This window comes from Mytilus edulis, chromosome 9, assembly GCF_963676685.1.
Source record: "Mytilus edulis chromosome 9, xbMytEdul2.2, whole genome shotgun sequence".
Classification (NCBI taxonomy): domain Eukaryota; kingdom Metazoa; phylum Mollusca; class Bivalvia; order Mytilida; family Mytilidae; genus Mytilus; species Mytilus edulis.
Genome location: NC_092352.1, coordinates 6,228,561 through 6,247,233, shown reverse-complemented (window position 1 = coordinate 6,247,233; position 18,673 = coordinate 6,228,561). Strand labels below are relative to the sequence as shown.

General features: G+C 32.8%; 2 protein-coding genes across 2 annotated transcripts; one reads left to right on the top strand and one right to left on the bottom strand.

Moving 5' to 3' along the window:
- The first annotated feature begins 242 nt into the window (after window positions 1-242).
- On the top strand, window positions 243-3,369 carry LOC139489470 (histone H2A.V). The gene is made up of 5 exons (XM_071275871.1): window positions 243-376; window positions 521-598; window positions 742-855; window positions 1,834-1,963; window positions 2,966-3,369. Exons 1-5 carry the CDS (start codon window positions 374-376, stop codon window positions 3,022-3,024), a joined length of 384 nt encoding a protein of 127 aa, XP_071131972.1. The 5' UTR covers window positions 243-373; the 3' UTR covers window positions 3,025-3,369.
- A 1,885-nt stretch (window positions 3,370-5,254) lies between these two features.
- Window positions 5,255-18,529, bottom strand: LOC139489469 (gastric triacylglycerol lipase-like). Its single transcript, XM_071275868.1, has 8 exons — window positions 18,353-18,529; window positions 17,943-18,048; window positions 14,120-14,327; window positions 8,224-8,467; window positions 7,787-7,942; window positions 7,451-7,522; window positions 6,507-6,578; window positions 5,255-5,641 (listed from the first exon to the last, which is right to left on the bottom strand). The coding sequence occupies exons 1-8, from the start codon at window positions 18,470-18,472 to the stop codon at window positions 5,402-5,404; spliced, it is 1,218 nt and encodes a 405-aa protein (XP_071131969.1). The 5' UTR covers window positions 18,473-18,529; the 3' UTR covers window positions 5,255-5,401.
- Window positions 18,530-18,673: the final 144 nt, after the last annotated feature.

Below are 18,673 nucleotides of genomic sequence, written 5' to 3'. Positions count from 1 at the left end.
ATCGGTATGTGTGTAATGCAAGAGCTATATGCTGATGCTCGTTTGTGATTTGTTTTGAAACGAATGTATTTTTTCGTGGCCTAATTGATGTTTAGACATTTTAGTTATCTCCCTTAGTTCCTTGTTTTCCGGGTTCATTTTTACACTCGATGCTGAATGCATGTGCATATCTTGTATTTCAGTACTTATAAGCTTAAGTGAAAATAATGGCTTTCTTGAGTGAAAAATATACAAGAACTAAGAAATAGACAAATTATGTATTTTCCTTTTTGCAGGATTCGGGTGATCATTGGTTCATTTGATCACGTGATATTGTAAAATTAAAGGTCGTGTGCAAAAGCGTCGGTTGACCCAATAATCCTTTGAAGAAATTATGGTAAGAATCTACTAAAATCAGACATAATTCGTCAACATCAACGTTTCTCACTTATGTAAAGTTATTCATTGCTGTATGATGTACATTTCAGCTGTAGATTTCAGCACGATTCGCTTCTAAATTCGTTAATTTCTTGCATTTTAGGCTGGCGGTAAAGCGGGAAAAGATTCAGGAAAGGCCAAGGCAAAAGCTGTTTCTCGTTCCCAGAGAGCGGGATTACAGGTAAGAAATTTGAAAGAATTTTGAATGAAACTTATCAAAGTGAATAATAAACTGGAAAGATGTTATCGATTAAAATCGTATGCAATTTATTATATTTTCTTTGATAATTCAAATAAATGTTTTTGTGGTTTATTTCACTGTAGTTTCCTGTTGGTCGTATTCACCGTCATCTGAAGAACAGAACAACAAGTCATGGACGAGTAGGAGCTACAGCAGCTGTTTACAGCGCTGCAATTCTGGAATACCTCACAGCTGAAGTAGGTTTTATATTAAAAAATACAGACATAATGTAATGATTGGAATTAACACACGCTTACTACTCAGTTAAAGTTTAATGATATTTGAGACTACTATAACTGTAGTAGTCTTAGATGATATACAGCAGTGAGAATACACTTTTAGTCTGACCAAATTCTTCTGTCCCTTTTTTGCAGATATTCTCAACTTTGTTTGTTCTGAATATCTATTTATATCTTCAATATTGGGGAATTTTCTTGTCTTGTAATTTAAAATTTTGCCCAATTAATGATTAACTATAAAGGCAGGTTAACTTGCATTTTCAAAAAAGGTTTGTTTTTTTTTTTTGGGGGGGGGGGTTAAATTGTGAATCATTGTAATTTTTGTTGAGATGTTTTTCTATTGAGTTATAAAAAACTGTCAAAAAATTAAATAATTCAATTTGTTTTATTGATAGAAAAAAATGTATTAAATTAGCATCAGAAAATTAAGTTACTTTTGCAGTATTGTTTCATTTTGAAACTTGAGAACAGTTTTGTATTACATACTTTTAAAACAGCTAACTCTCCTAAGGGAGTGGCTCCAGTCATGCTTCTGTGATTCCCTATATGATCAACCAATTTTTTCCAACAAAAGGGGGCTGGATCTGCCTATGTTAAATGATGTATTTTGCATGCACTAATTGAGTAGTTTTACAAGTTCCTTGTGTTTTGTCTGCTCTTCTACTGAAAACATCAAAACTTTAACCACAACACACATAAGCTATTAACATTGGTTACAATTGTACATGATAAAGAAAAGCATACAATTCAGTTTTCAGGGGTTTAAATATCCTTCATGAATACAAGATTCTGTATAGCAAAACTTTACTAAGGTACTTTACCTGTTGCTTGTATAAGTCACTACTGTTGAATGGAACTCAAACGGAAAAACATAAATGTGTCTTATATGATGTTTTGTGCATACAATTTTATAAAATGAGTATTTTCCAATTAAAGGTACTTGAGTTGGCAGGTAATGCCAGTAAGGACTTGAAGGTAAAGCGTATCACACCTCGTCATTTACAGCTGGCTATCCGTGGAGATGAAGAATTGGATTCCCTAATCAAAGCTACTATTGCTGGTGGTGGTAAGTATTCTATAGATTATATCTTTGAATAAATAAGCAGCCTTAAAGATAATCAGAAATGTATATTGAATTATCTCCCTTTCTACACTTCAAAAAAATATTTAACATTTTGAGATGTGTCTTTCATAATGGAATAATTTGTCTCTTCTAAAACACAAATTTCAAGTAAGTCTGCCATTAAAGGTTACATGTAATGAATTTTAAGTCATTGGATTATTAAACACTTAAAAGTAAACTAAAGTGTTAAGTTTACATTGTGAGAAATAAATATACTACTTTTATGCATTACTTGTTAAAAGTTTTATCATTTGTCATATATTGAAATCATGTGGTTTTAATAAAATAAGTAATAAAAATATATTGTAAATTATGCTTAAAGTTTAAAAAGTGAGAGAAAGTATCGAAAAAAGTGCATGACTAAGATTTTCAAGTGTCCAGTATATGTACTATAATAGAGTAGGAATAAGGATTTGTCTCACCTTCACCAGGTATAGAAGCTCCACTTTAAAAATTGATATTTGCAAGTTCAAAAATATACATGTAGTATATATACCAATACACATAATTAACAGGGCCTGGTAATGTTTTTTCATAAAAAATATATTATATATCCCAATACACATAATTAACAGCGCCTGATATTTGCAAGTTCCTTTTCTCTTCTTATTAGACAGCATTTCGGAAAAAACAGCACAAATTTGTCAATTAATGAGTGAAATGGTCTCATTTAAAGCTAAAAAAAACTTCAGCAATTGGCAGTCATACCATATCTTTTTATATTCATGTTGATATGTGGTCTACATTTGTATGTCAGTAGGATTGATCAATACATACCGGTATGTTCTTCGTCAAAATGATTGAAATATTAAAGAATGAATGTCTGACATCAATTCAAAGTTTTAATGTTGATATTAGGTTTATATTTGATTGTGATATTTTCCACTTTTATTTGAGTAGAGTAAGTAGTAATCTTCTAATCATTTATTTTTTCTTTCTTTACAGGTGTCATTCCACATATTCACAAATCACTCATCGGCAAAAAGGGATCACAGAAGACATAGACTTCTTCTTTAACCAGATCTTTTAATCTCTTTAAATGTTAGTGTATTCTTAGAAGATTTTTATGTTTGACAGCATATATTCATTATCACTGTTTGTTGAAGATCCATTGAACAGTTCATATTTGAGAAAATTGTTTTATTTTGGTTTTAATTTTCCCATATTCATGTTTGAATACATTTTTAGCATTCATCTCAGACTCATTATAAATGTAATAAATGGAGAACAGTTGTTAATTCAATGTCTGTGTAAATGTCTGTTTTTTTTAACCTGTGAAGCAAATATGAAAGGAATTATAGCTCACAATAATACAAAAGTTAGTGTTGTAAATAAACTTGTAAGAGGAGTTCTTTGTATTATTGTTTTATTGTGTCTCTTAGTTGAACGGAGACATCAAAGTTAGAAATATTTCTTGTTCTTTTAATTATAAAAAAGAAGATGTGGTATGATTTCCAATGAGACAAATACCCAGAAATTAACAACTATAGGTCACCGAACATCTTTCAACAATGAGTAAAGCACATACTGCAGTCAGCTTTAAAAGGCCCAGAAATGACAAATGCAAAACAATTCAAACAAGAAAACTGACAGCCTAATTTATGTACAAAAAATGAAGAAAAAAAAAATATGTAACACATCAACAAATGACAACCACTGAATAAAAAGCCCCCGACATGGGACAGGCATATACATACAGAATGTGGCGTGATTACACATGCTAGTGGGATCCAAACCCTTTTATGGTCCAAAACTTCTTTATCTTTCTTTAGATTTTTATTGCTACTTCATGGCATCTGTCGTAGTCCACTTTCAAATTTTCAAAGATCTTCTACATTAAAACTTGTTTCAACCACTGATCCTGCCAACAACTAACATGGCCATTATAGTACAAATAGATGGTTATAGGCAACTGTTCAGCCTTCAACAATGAGGAAAAAAACATACTGTAAACCAGCTTTAAAAGGCCTTGAACCCAAAAATATGAAACAATTCAATTGAGAAAACTAATGGTCTAACAAAACAATCTATGAAAAACAAATATAACTGAAGTGAAGCAATGGCAACCACTAAACAATAGGTTTGAGACTTGCATATAGAGAGTTTTTTGGGGTAACATGTTTGTGAACTCTCAACCCTTCTTTTACCTGGGACAGTGGCGTTAAAGCACAACATAAACTATAAAATTCTTTGAAAATGGCTGAACTCATCAGATTAATACAAACTAACAAAGCAAAATATCATTTAACCAAAACTCAGACTGGATGTGGCAGTGTATTTATAAATCCCTAACAATGAAAAAAAACACCAAGTACAGATATGAGAAGACTCGCAGTTGCTTTTAAAAGAATGCATTCAAGATTAAAACATCAGTCTGTACACATCTAACATCCAATACAAGACCACTTTCAGCACTCTTGGTTATATAATGGTCAGTTTTTATTAGCAAAGGAATATGGAGTACTTGGAGTGAATTGACGATCTGTGGTAGGAAAACTTGCAATCCTAGTCAATTAAAATGGGATGTACAGGGCTAAACCACTTGGCCACTGAGGTCTTTTCCATAGTGTAACTAGGATGGAGAGTCGTCTCTTTGGCACTCATACCACATTGTATATCTATGAAGGAGAAATGCTTACTTGTCAAATCTCTTTAACACAATGGTAAAGAAAATCCTCCAGGATAAAAATAAAAAGACTTTGTAAAAAATTAACGGACGACGGACACCCAAGTTTCGGGTAGAGGTGAACTAAAAAGGGAAATTACACTATAACTAAAGGTGAAATTGTACATGGATCTGGTTAATGGCGAGCTATGCAAAAAAAATCACCAGTTGCAGACATATAATACCATATATATATATATATATATATATGTCTCTACCAGTTGCGATACATAAAATGTATTTTCGATCCGTACACAATTATGGAGAACATTTTATTTTCAGTTCTTATAAGACTAATTATTTACTAATATATACATTTCCAAAATACTTATGACCTCCAACAATTCCAATAGGCGACGTCTAATAAAGGAGTTTATCAACATTCATCGTACTAGTATACGCTTGTATCTTTTGTGGAGTTTCCCCTTCTAGAGTCCAAAGACAGTAACAATTTATCACTTTCAATATAAGTTGAAGATATATAACGTAAATATACCCTTTTTTATTCAGGGTGTTCACATAATTGTCGAAGAATTTGTAAAATACAATCGTTCAAGAAAAAGAGTACAAGCATTATTAAATATCTTTATTAAGGTATATAGGATCGTGGTTTTTTTACCATGGACAAGTACCTGTGTTATTAAGAATGCCCGAACACTTGCCATGATCAGATGATCACTTATCCTATAGCGGTTGAACAACATGACCAGAATAGGTTAAAGGTTTTCGCGAGATACAATTGTCAAAATGATGTCATCATAGCATTGTCTTTTGGCTTCAGTGGCCCAAATAAAATCTAAATGTTCATACGTGGTAATGTTAACGTGACGATAAATATTCGGGAGCTGTTGCAGTAAGAGCTTGACGTCGGTGGGATCAGCGATTATATCATTTCCACCAGAATACAGCGATACGTTGTTCTTCATTAAACTAGCATCGTACAATGGAGGTGTAGTCTGAAATAAAAAGTCTCAAAGCTAAATCTTTAGGATGGCAATAGTTCAATATACAAGATTTATCTTAAAAAAACACCGAAATGTATAATTCTATTATTTATTTAAGAATTGAATGCTCTTTTTTGTAAATTTATTGGGGTGTAAAAGCGTTGACCGAAGTACATTTTGTATGAAGCGCGGAAGCGCTTCATAAGGCTAAAAATGTGCGCACGGTCAACGCTTTTACAACCCTATAAAGTTACAAAAAAAAGCATTCAATACTTATAATTACATTTTTACCTATAGGATCATGAAAACACGCCTTATATAAAGTTTTTATTTCATTTACCTGTGCACTTTATTGTGGGACCTCGTGTCATCATGAATGAAAAGTTGCATTGTGTAATGCAATTGATTAAGGAATATCACGAGATTGCTAGTTAGCCAATCAGAAAAACGTATTATAATGAAACATACATCTAATGTAATTATACATAGATACAAAAATGTTACACGATATTCAATGATTTTTTTTATGGTATACCCGACTTTTATATTTATTTACATACAAAACCAGAGTTATGAGAAAAATGAGTTATAGACATGGATGGTGCCTTTTTGTTGGTAGTTAAAATACCTCAAAATATTCGGAACTAGCTTTTATTGTTTTAACTAAAAAAAAAACATATTACGAATGCATGCTACTTATATTCAATGGACGTCAACTAGCAACTGTGCTAATGCCCAACCATACGCTATCCATAAATGTAGGTACCGTATTACATATATGCGCTATCATACAGACTTGTAGCTTTGTCATTTTATTTCATTAGAGATCAAAGACATTTTCAGGCCAAATAATAAGTGTTTTTCAATCTCGACCTACCTGATTATAATGTCCCATGTTAGCTGCTGGCGAACCGTAATCAAACATCTGAAATTTGCCACTCAAGACAGCCTGAAAATTAGACAACGGTGTCTTTGTTTAATTATTTTGTTGCAAATTCAAAATCTCATATATTGTTATGATAAAATGTGTTTTAATCAAATCCAACAGGTGCGTTGCTGCTGATTCATAATCTGAGATTAAACTGTAAAAATAAATTGTAGAACTAGATGCTCCCAACAACCTAAAATGAATTGTTTAGGTGGGTAAAAATATGCCATATTGTTATATGTTTAAGCTTTTTGTGCAATCTTTGTTTTCGGAGACAAATGAATTGCAATGCATTTTCAAATGTAGGAACAAATAAATCAATATACAGTTTTCGAGTACATTAAAATGAAATCAAGACTGGTGGACCCGGTCGAATTATACTTGATACCGAAGTCAAATTTATATACACAATAAAAAACAGAATGATAAAGATGTGCCAACCTTTCAACATTCTCTTCCTCCTCAAATCAAATACCCTCAACTAAACAGCCGTCATCAATCGAGAAATTTGTTAATCTCTTTGCATTAAATTTATGGTTGATAGTTTATATTAAAAATGCTGAACGGTCTTACAAATCATCATTTCATTCTGCGTTCACATGAACTTCGAATTCGATTCGAATTCAATTCGAATTCAATTCGAATTAAATGTACGTGTGAACGAGGCATACATTTATAATAATTTGATTCGAATTACAATTTAGAAAGTTTCCAAACCACAGTTAAATTCGAATAAATGCATATACATAAAAATTACCTAAGCATAATGAAGAAATTTAACTGAGCACAATGTAGAAAATTTACTGTGAGCATAATGTAGAAAATTTACCTGAGCATAATGTAGAAAATTTACCTGAGCATAATGTAGAAAATTTACCTGGTAGAAAATTTACCTGAGCATAATGTAGGAAATTTTTAACTGATGTTCCAGCAGGGTGTTCCTCTACGTAGACGGGGATTCTTGTCTGAAAAGTAAAACAGAATTAAAAAAAACCTATATATCATATTGTGTATATTTTATTTTGTGATCTCTTAATTCATTATACTTTTAAAAGCAACATATATAATATTTGTATGTTAAAAAATCAATTAAACTACAACATTTGATAATAGTTTTATTTTAATAAAAAAAATAAGATAGTCCTTTATTCATACTTAGTTATAAAAAAATAAGGCATATAAAAAGAAGAGTATAAATATAGAATCATGTCACAGTATCTCTAACTTACCCGATTAATTTCTGCGGAGTCATATCCAGCAAGTAAGAAAATTAAGTTTTCACAAACAATACTGCCATAATCATTTCCACAGAACTCGCGCGCATTCGAGCTAATAAAGTCGGAGGATGGCAGAAATTCACCTTTGCCAAACAGTTGGAAAAGTGTCTACAAAAATTAATAAAAGATCAAAGTTTTTTTATTCACAAAGTTGGTGCATAATACACACACATATATATATATAGTATACGCCCTGTTTAGCTTTTAAAACTGTATTTTATATAAGGTTTAAGATAAACTAAAAACGTTTTTCATGCTTGAGCTGACTTAGGTGATTTTGCTGAGGTTTGTGAAGTTGCTTGTCGACTGTGATTTAAGTATGCAAAATTATCTATTATTCAATCTTTTCTCCAGCGTTTGCAAGTCATGATAGTTTCCAAGAGACTTACATCTATATATTGGGCATACGGAGCCACTGCCTTGAAAGGTCCAGTTGCATTTCCCATTGTAGCTACCGGTGCTAGAGCAAAGAAATGTTTTATTTGACCAGCTAGTGATTGATTTCGTCCTAATTCAGCAAATATAATCTCCGTCCCTTGAGAATGACCAGCATAATATATCTGACTGCTATTGGTTGTTTTCACTATGTAGTCTACTGTGGAAGGTAGATCGTATTTTGCCATTTCGTCCCATCTACAAAATTCAAATCACTATTTGTATGAAAATGAAAACATAAGTGTAGTTTGAATATTTTTTTTTTAATTCGTGATTTTTCGACCTTTATCGGAGTATTTTTGCAAAGAAAACAAAATGAATGTCTTTGTCGGATGAAAATGTAAATTGTATATAAAAAAAAAGTAGGAAGTAAATAGAATAGAAAATGTTAACTATATTTTTGAAGGTAGAGAGAAAACGGCGGATAGCAAAAAGCATATCGCACTGCAAAAAGCATATTGCACGGTTATTTTTAGAATATCTAAAAACCGATATACTTTGTGATGACGTTAAGCACGTTATTGCGTCAATGCATTGAAATGCGACAGAGCAATTTGATAAATAGCTCTTCTATTAAATTCAAAATAGTTCAGCTTTATAAAACTTATATCCATAGATTAGGCCGGCATTACTGTTTCCAAAAATATAAAAAAAAAATATTCCTTAACTTTTCATAATAGTTTCAAATAATGATACAAATATTGCCAAAACGTTAAAAATATGCGTGTCAGACGTAACAAATTATTCGCAAAATAACTTTAGCGGGAATTTTTGTGGTCTAAAAAAGAGTTTAAAATCCGAGAAAATTCGCATGAATGATAAACGTCATATATAATTAATGACGTAATTGCTGTTTTTGTGTTGATGGAACGGTCAACGCTGATTTTTTCAAAAATGAATAATCCTCGCCATGGTCAGGTTTCGGAAAATGGTAAGTTATCAAAAGTTATCGCTTTTTTAAATATCAGATGATATAAAATTTTGTTTTCATAAATTATTCCTACAAAAGTGCTTAGATAAACCATTTCAAATCCGGAATTTTACAGCACTCGCACTACAAATAAAAACGCATTGGCTTCGGGAAAATGTCTTGCAAGATTGTCCAATGTCGAATTTTGCAACTTTTTACCAAAACACTGTCAGTTTCAACGTCATTATATTAAATATTGAATTTGTAGCATACAAAATAGTGCTTTTGCGTAATTGTGCTTTCACCCCACAATACGATAACATACTTTTTGATAAGCTGTTAAGTCGAAATGACTTCGTTTTTTAACAAATCAAATGTCTTACAAGTTTGTCCACTGAACAATTTTCTTACGTTTTAAACGTTTTCGATTCGGGACGCTATATATACATATATGTGTTTTCAAATTATCTCTAAAAGTTTGTTCTTTGTTTTGGTGTTAAACACCACTACATGTATAAGCGACATTTGTTGTATTTTATTGAACTGTCATCATAGGTAGGAGAAGCCGGACATCAGGCGACCTTAAGTTAAAATATTTGCAATAACTGTCGATTAGGATCGGAGTCGAACAAATCTCGCCACGAGCGTGGCTTAAAATCGCCGCAGGCTTTTTATCACTTTATATGAATTCAGTAGGCCAATCACCCTCCTTGGCCATCGAAATTGAAAGCAATTCGTATTATCATATGATATATGAACGATATTTCATTTTTTTTAAATAACAAGTACGGTTCGATTTCATGTTTTAAGATCAGAGGTCAAAACAAAATATCCAAATTACAAATTTCGAAAATAGATAGAATCATAGAAACCACGATAAGAACTGTAATATATAAAAGTAGTTATAATCAAATAGAAAATGAATAATTATCTAAAATGAAAAAAAAAAACATATGGTAATTTGTCAATAAATAGGTAAAATATTTCAGATGACTGGGGTTGTTCATTTAACCAAGATTCTAAAGTTGTGAAAGGGCTATATTACGAGAGGATAACAGATCAACCGTTTATTTTCAAACTTGTGAAGCGTAGAACTGCGATTTGCTATTCATCTGCAATACGGTTCATTTGTGCTGAAATTGAAGGAGGCAGTAAAATTGTTGTACCTGAGGAGTCACACCTCGATAATATACAAAGTTTGTAAACATATCAGATGAATATAATTATTTTTTCACGCAATCATTCTCTTTCTTGATTTAAGTACTCCGTTGTAAACAATAGAAGTCGTTTTCATTAACATCCTTTCACTTATCATCACACCCCCTCCCCCCCCCCCCCCCCAAAAAAAAAAAAAACACAAAAAAACAAAAACATTTAAAAAAGATAAAAGCACAAAACATAAAAAACTACGTTATTTTAGCAACACGAATTGCTTCCTCCCTTCCCTCTCTTCTTAAATTTAAACGGATGACCAACGCATTATATAATATACTATAGGCATTATTTTCTCAACCAAATACCTATTTTGTATATTGTTCATTATTTCATACATTTTCAAGACTTTGAAGTATCCATATCGATCAAAAATGATTACAAACAAAACGAACAAAGTATACTCGATTACCGACGTAAAACGTCAAATTTTGACGTTACCAATAGACCACTTTCGAGTTCATCCGTCACCGGCAAAAACTCGTCAATTATGCACGCCTTTATGACGTCATTTACCAGATCGAGGGGCTCGCCTGTATCCCTGCACTATTTACGTTCATCAAGCGTCTTAGTGATCGTCTTTGTGCAGGATAAACTAGAAATAATGGTTGCTCTGTAGGTACTTACTGACAATTCCCTAATGACAGCAGTGTTGATTGTCAATTTTGAAAATTCAATTTGCCGAATAATTCGTATAATATAGAATTATAGTTTTCCAACCACTCGCCCAACATTGGAAGGGAAGTGACGACGCCCCAAAACGCACAAATGACGGTGATAAAAGCGCGTATAATTGAGGAGTTTTTTCCGGTGACGGATGAACTCGAAAGTGGTCTATTGGGACGCAATATCGTGCGTAACGTCGATGTCATGATATTTCATGATATTGTTAAAAGTTTTATAAAAAAAAATATGATCGATTATTTGAAGAAAAAAATCTTCAAATATATAAGATATATATATATAAAAAAAAAAATGAAATGAAATAAATAGAGATTAATACATGGCCTTTTCCATATCAGCCTGGGTATCATCCCGAGACCCCCATATCAGCCCGAGACGGAGTCGAGGTGCTGATATGGGTCGAGGGATGATACCCAGGCTGATATGGAAAAGGCCATGTATTAATCGCTTTATCATATACTTCCGACAATAGTTTTATGTAAGGCAAATAAAATAATGCAATAACTAAAACAGTCAAACATTTTATAAAGAAAATTAAAATTATGAATCAAATATACTATAGTTGTCCAACTACAGCATCATTAACTCCTTATATATTTATGGTAACTTTTCCTATAGAGGCATTTTGAAACATTGAAAATTTGGAAGAGTTTTACGATCATTACTACTCCATGTTTGTTGTACTATAAAATGATTCATAATTGTCAATGGCATTTGTTAGCAAGTATTAAACTATCCCCACAAAAGTTCCCGTAAATTTTGACGTCGTCATAAAAAACATCTGACGTCACAATGGAAAAGTAAACAACCGATACCGGAAACACCGGAAGTAACTTGCACGAGAGGCACTGATATGGGTTTTTTGCACGAGATGCACCTGATATGGGTTATCAGCCCGGGTGGGAAGATATGGCTTGTGCACTTCCGCCCATTACACATATGCAAAAGCTATCATATCAATGCTAAGTATATGATAATTACTAATATGTTGTTATTGTCTCGGAGACAATATGATATCTGGGTCATTATAAAAAAAAGTGCAAATTTCGACGAGGTAATATTTTGAACAATGATGTCATTGTTTAAAATATTTGAATGTGGCCCTCTATTTTCAAATGATAGTATAGTAGCAACGATATTCAGAAGTATGCAAGGGGAAAAATGAAGAGTTCCTTCAATTTTAACAATTTTAGGTCATCCTTTGATAGAATCGTGTCAATGGTGTTACCAATTTAAAACATACATTTAGGTACTAAATATTATTGCTAAACATCAAACAACTGTTCCAATTTGTTGTATTATTCATATAGCTTCGCATTCTATTTAAACATACATTTCAGAAAACATTGTTTTAAAAAAGTTGGTTGTCCTATTTATGGCCGTTGTAAATACTAAAAAATGATACTCTTGAAACTGAATATATGTAAAATGTATAAGACTAAATGATAATGATATACCTAATCCTTCGTATACGACCTAAAAACACTTTCATTTATGAATTAAAATTTAAAAATGTCGCATTTTTATACAGTAACTCCAATGACACAAAAGTATCACCATTGACTTCACATTTCAAATTTTACTTTTATTAAGTACTGAACACAAAGCCAAGAACACCGAGCAAAAGAAAAAGATGAAAAAAATACTTTTTAGGCTAAAAAATCTCAAATTATATAACATAACATCCATTATACTAAAAAATTCAATAGTGTTTCTAAATAGTGTCATTGGTGTTACCAGCGTACATCAGTTTGTGAAAAATTTGTATATGTAATACATGATATTGTAAAAACATTGTTAAATAAGTTTTGTTTTTATAAACTAATATGATGTTTCGCTTGTTAAACACGAAAAAACACAAAACAATGCTGATTGTCATGATATATTCAGTGGTGTTACTAAACTGGTCAATGGTGTTATTTTATCAAAATGATCTCACCATTGACAGTAACACCAATGATTTAAGGTGTATTTTAAGATTTAGTTCGAAATAAGTGCTCCATTCCCCTATTCTTTATGTTGTTACTGGTGCATGTTTCTATAATCAATATATTTCATAATTCAAAGTTAAGGAAATGTTTTCAAAAAATGATTTTTACAAGGGTACACCATGGACACTATTTTTATTTATGATATAGCTTTTACTTACGATTTTTTTCAACATAATTGTTTGTTTTCTTTTGCACAACATGCTTACAGGTAGGGAGAAACTGTTGTAAATGCCCAAATATTGTGAAAGATAACTCTTATCCTACTAATTTGTCCTTTGGTTACACCATTGACTTAAAAAATGCTACATTTCCGTAAGGTGAATTTTTTTTATTATAAAACCAACATACACCTCCTAAATCATTAAAAAAATGTTTGTATGTATCAAAATGCAATAAAAAGTGATACTAAAAAATTAAATCATAATAACAAATGATATGAATTATAGTCCTATTTCAAGTCTGAAAGGATTTATAATAAAAAATAACAGTTAATTCTGGCTATATCCAAGGGTTTAAGAAAACATTAAAGATGTTTTTATAACATTTCATACTGTAAACTGTATATTGTGTATCACAAAACATTCATATCTAACATATGTAAGTGTTATCATGTCTGTGACTTAAATAGACCCAATAACATAGTTTTGCATGGTTTTTTTTATAATGACCCATCAACAAAATTCCAATAAAATCAAATGACGATTTTGATACAAATATGGTCGGAAATTAATAATATAACAATTATAGCCTATATATGAGGTCAATACAGGATATATCGACCCAAAGAAGTATATCGACCTCGGACTTCGTCCTCAGTCAATATACTTCTTTCAGGCCAATATATCCTTGTATCGACCTCATACAAAGGCTATAATTGTATAATATTCCGAAACATACAAATGAACCAAATTTACCAAAAAAAAATCAGATAGATTGTCACGGTGCACGGTTTGAACTTTCAAAGATAAAATGAATCAGGGATGATAGAATAGGGTCCAGAAAAGTAGTTTTTGCTAGATATATTTGCTTGTCGATTTTGACTCCCAAACTTACGTAAAGTCCCAAAATTTTTCATCTGTAGTTTTCAATGTTTTATGTCGTTTTGAGTATGTGTTTCCCCTACTGTTTCCCATCCAGACATCTATGCCTCTGTCAGCTAAGATGAAACCGAGACTCTGGTTGGCTAGATTTTCCACCCAGCATGCTGAACAGGACAACAGTCCATGTTGAAGCAAAATTACAGGTCTACTCGTGTTCATTCCTGAAAAGAGAAAATTTCAATGGAAACACCTATACAGTCTATGAATTAATTTGTGTCACAAACAAGAGCAAACAAGATAGATTTTTTTTAGAATATTTGTATTCACCAAATTAAGGCCCCATGATGACATATAGCACATAAACATTATGTACAGAAAGAAGGCGATATGTATTCACCTAATTAGGGCCCCATGAGGACATATAGCACATAAACATTATGTACAGAAAGAAGGCGATATGTATTCACCTAATTAGGGCCCCATGAGGACATATAGCCCATAAACATTATGTACAGAAAGAAGGCGATATGTATTCACCAAATTAGGGCCCCATGAGGACATATAGCACATAAACATTATGTACAGAAAGAAGGCGATATGTATTCACCTAATTAGGGTCCCATGAGGACATATAGCACATAAACATTATGTACAGAAAGAAGGCTATATGTATTCACCAAATTAGGGCCCCATGAGGTCATATAGCACATAAACATTATGTACAGAAAGAAGGCTATATGTATTCACCAAATTAGGGCCCCATGAGGTCATATAGCACATAAACATTATGTACAGAAAGAAGGCTATATGTATTCACCAAATTAGGGCCCCATGAGGTCATATAGCACATAAACATTATGTACAGAAAGAAGGCGATATGTATTCACCTAATTAGGGCCCCATGAGGACATATAGCACATAAACATTATGTACAGAAAGAAGGCGATATGTATTCACCAAATTAGGGCCCCATGAGGACATATAGCACATAAACATTATGTACAGAAAGAAGGCGATATGTATTCACCTAATTAGGGCCCCATGAGGACATATAGCACATAAACATTATGTACAGAAAGAAGGCGATATGTATTCACCAAATTAGGGCCCCATGAGGACATATAGCACATAAACATTATGTACAGAAAGAAGGCGATATGTATTCACCTAATTAGGGCCCCATGAGGACATATAGCACATAAACATTATGTACAGAAAGAAGGATATATGTATTCACCAAATTACGGCCCCATGAGGTCATATAGCACATAAACATTATGTACAGAAAGAAGGCTATATGTATTCACCAAATTAGGGCCCCATGAGGTCATATAGCACATAAACATTATGTACAGAAAGAAGGCTATATGTATTCACCAAATTAGGGCCCCATGAGGTCATATAGCACATAAACATTATGTACAGAAAGAAGGCTATATGTATTCACCAAATTAGGGCCCCATGAGGACATATAGCACATAAACATTATGTACAGAAAGAAGGCTATATGTATTCACCAAATTAGGGCCCCATGAGGACATATAGCACATAAACATTATGTACAGAAAGAAGGCTATATGTATTCACCAAATTAGGGCCCCATGAGGACATATAGCACATAAACATTATGTACAGAAAGAAGGCGATATGTATTCACCAAATTAAGGCTCCATGAGGACATATAGCCCATAAACATTATGTACAGAAAGAAGGCTATATGTATTCACCAAATTAGGGCCCCATGAGGACATATAGCCCATAAACATTATGTACAGAAAGAAGGCGATATGTATTCACCAAATTAAGGCCCCATGAGGACATATAGCCCATAAACATTATGTACAGAAAGAAGGCTATCTGTATACACCAAATTAGGGCCCCATGAGGTCATATAGCACATAAACATTATGTACAGAAAGAAGGCGATATGTATTCACCAAATTAAGGCCCCATGAGGACATATAGCCCATAAACATTATGTACAGAAAGAAGGCTATATGTATTCACCAAATTAGGGCCCCATGAGGCCATATAGCCCATAAACATTATGTACAGAAAGAAGGCGATATGTATTCACCAAATTAAGGCCCCATGAGGACATATAGCCCATAAACATTATGTACAGAAAGAAGGCTATATGTATTCACCAAATTAGGGCCCCATGAGGACATATAGCACATAAACATTATGTACAGAAAGAAGGCGATATGTATTCACCAAATTAGGGCCCCATGAGGACATATAGCACATAAACATTATGTACAGAAAGAAGGCTATATGTATTCACCAAATTAGGGCCCCATGAGGACATATAGCACATAAACATTATGTACAGAAAGAAGGCTATATGTATTCACCAAATTAGGGCCCCATGAGGACATATAGCACATAAACATTATGTACAGAAAGAAGGCGATATGTATTCACCAAATTAAGGCCCCATGAGGACATATAGCCCATAAACATTATGTACAGAAAGAAGGCTATATGTATTCACCAAATTAGGGCCCCATGAGGACATATAGCCCATAAACATTATGTACAGAAAGAAGGCGATATGTATTCACCAAATTAAGGCCCCATGAGGACATATAGCCCATAAACATTATGTACAGAAAGAAGGCTATCTGTATACACCAAATTAGGGCCCCATGAGGTCATATAGCACATAAACATTATGTACAGAAAGAAGGCGATATGTATTCACCAAATTAAGGCCCCATGAGGACATATAGCCCATAAACATTATGTACAGAAAGAAGGCTATATGTATTCACCAAATTAGGGCCCCATGAGGACATATAGCCCATAAACATTATGTACAGAAAGAAGGCGATATGTATTCACCAAATTAAGGCCCCATGAGGACATATAGCCCATAAACATTATGTACAGAAAGAAGGCTATATGTATTCACCAAATTAGGGCCCCATGAGGACATATAGCACATAAACATTATGTACAGAAAGAAGGCGATATGTATTCACCAAATTAGGGCCCCATGAGGACATATAGCACATAAACATTATGTACAGAAAGAAGGCTATATGTATTCACCAAATTAGGGCCCCATGAGGACATATAGCACATAAACATTATGTACAGAAAGAAGGCTATATGTATTCACCAAATTAGGGCCCCATGAGGACATATAGCACATAAACATTATGTACAGAAAGAAGGCTATATGTATTCACCAAATTAGGGCCCCATGAGGACATATAGCACATAAACATTATGTACAGAAAGAAGGCTATATGTATTCACCAAATTAGGGCCCCATGAGGACATATAGCACATAAACATTATGTACAGAAAGAAGGCTATATGTATTCACCAAATTAGGGCCCCATGAGGACATATAGCACATAAACATTATGTACAGAAAGAAGGCGATATGTATTCACCAAATTAAGGCCCCATGAGGACATATAGCCCATAAACATTATGTACAGAAAGAAGGCTATATGTATTCACCAAATTAGGGCCCCATGAGGACATATAGCCCATAAACATTATGTACAGAAAGAAGGCGATATGTATTCACCAAATTAAGGCCCCATGAGGACATATAGCCCATAAACATTATGTACAGAAAGAAGGCTATATGTATTCACCAAATTAGGGCCCCATGAGGACATATAGCACATAAACATTATGTACAGAAAGAAGGCTATATGTATTCACCAAATAAGGGCCCCATGAGGACATATAGCACATAAACATTATGTACAGAAAGAAGGCGATATGATATGCACGAAATAAGGAAAATCGTTGATTCAATGCTAGTTTGGGACAATATGATTAACTCTAAACCGTTAACTGCAAACGTATACCTTGTTTATGTTTTGGAGGTATCCTGTGTAAACCAAGAATGTATCCGTCTGCTGTCTCCACTAAATGTTCTTCGAACGGATATCCTTTGCTTGTTATCAGCTGTGACTAAAACAAGACATTATTAAATGTTAACTTACTAGAAGTTTAATCTGCGATACAAAGAAATACAGTTAGTATATGAATAAAACAAATTATTTAATGAGTATTTCCCCTTTTAACGTGCTCTTTTGAATTAAGCTTCGCTAGAAAGGCCGATAAAAGGTCATCATTTACCTAATTACATACATACCATCTATTTGAAAAATGATTAGTGCGTAACAAGTCATCGCGTTCAAACGGTCAAATTCACCGTAAAATACAGTATTTCTTATTTTGCAATGATTTTGTTCTTAAATGTTGGAGTACTTACCACGTTTCTATATGCATCTGGGTCTATCTTCTGTCCAGAGATTATTCCATTGGTGTAAAGTGCAGTTGCAATAATCAAAGAAAAGATGAAAGAGAGTAAACTTTCTGCAATATGCGTCATTTTATATACTGAAGACAAAATGAAGTAACAAAATCTCTTATGTTGCAAGTTTAACCATTTTAATATGAGTATTATCCATAGTAGATTTTCATTGGATGACAGTTACCATAATCTTAGTTACAACAGTGACCTTCAGTTATCATGGAGTGATCATATTAAATTGTCTTACACCAATACACTTAATAATGGTTGTATTTCAAT

What these genes read in the sequence shown, in the direction of transcription:
- LOC139489470 (XM_071275871.1), top strand. An exon ending in CCCAGAGAGCGGGATTACAG is followed by an intron (nt 599 to 741) that starts GTAAGAAATTTG and finishes ATTTCACTGTAG; the next exon opens with TTTCCTGTTGGTCGTATTCA. An exon ending in AGCTACTATTGCTGGTGGTG is followed by an intron (nt 1,964 to 2,965) that starts GTAAGTATTCTA and finishes CTTTCTTTACAG; the next exon opens with GTGTCATTCCACATATTCAC.
- LOC139489469 (XM_071275868.1), bottom strand. Translation starts at nt 18,472, where the DNA reads ATGACGCATATTGCAGAAAGTTTACTCTCTTTCATCTTTTCTTTGATT. An exon ending in GAAAAATTTTGGGACTTTAC is followed by an intron (nt 8,468 to 14,119) that starts GTAAGTTTGGGA and finishes TGAATTTTGTAG; the next exon opens with ATGGGACGAAATGGCAAAAT. An exon ending in ACATGGGACATTATAATCAG is followed by an intron (nt 5,642 to 6,506) that starts GTAGGTCGAGAT and finishes TTTTTATTTCAG; the next exon opens with ACTACACCTCCATTGTACGA.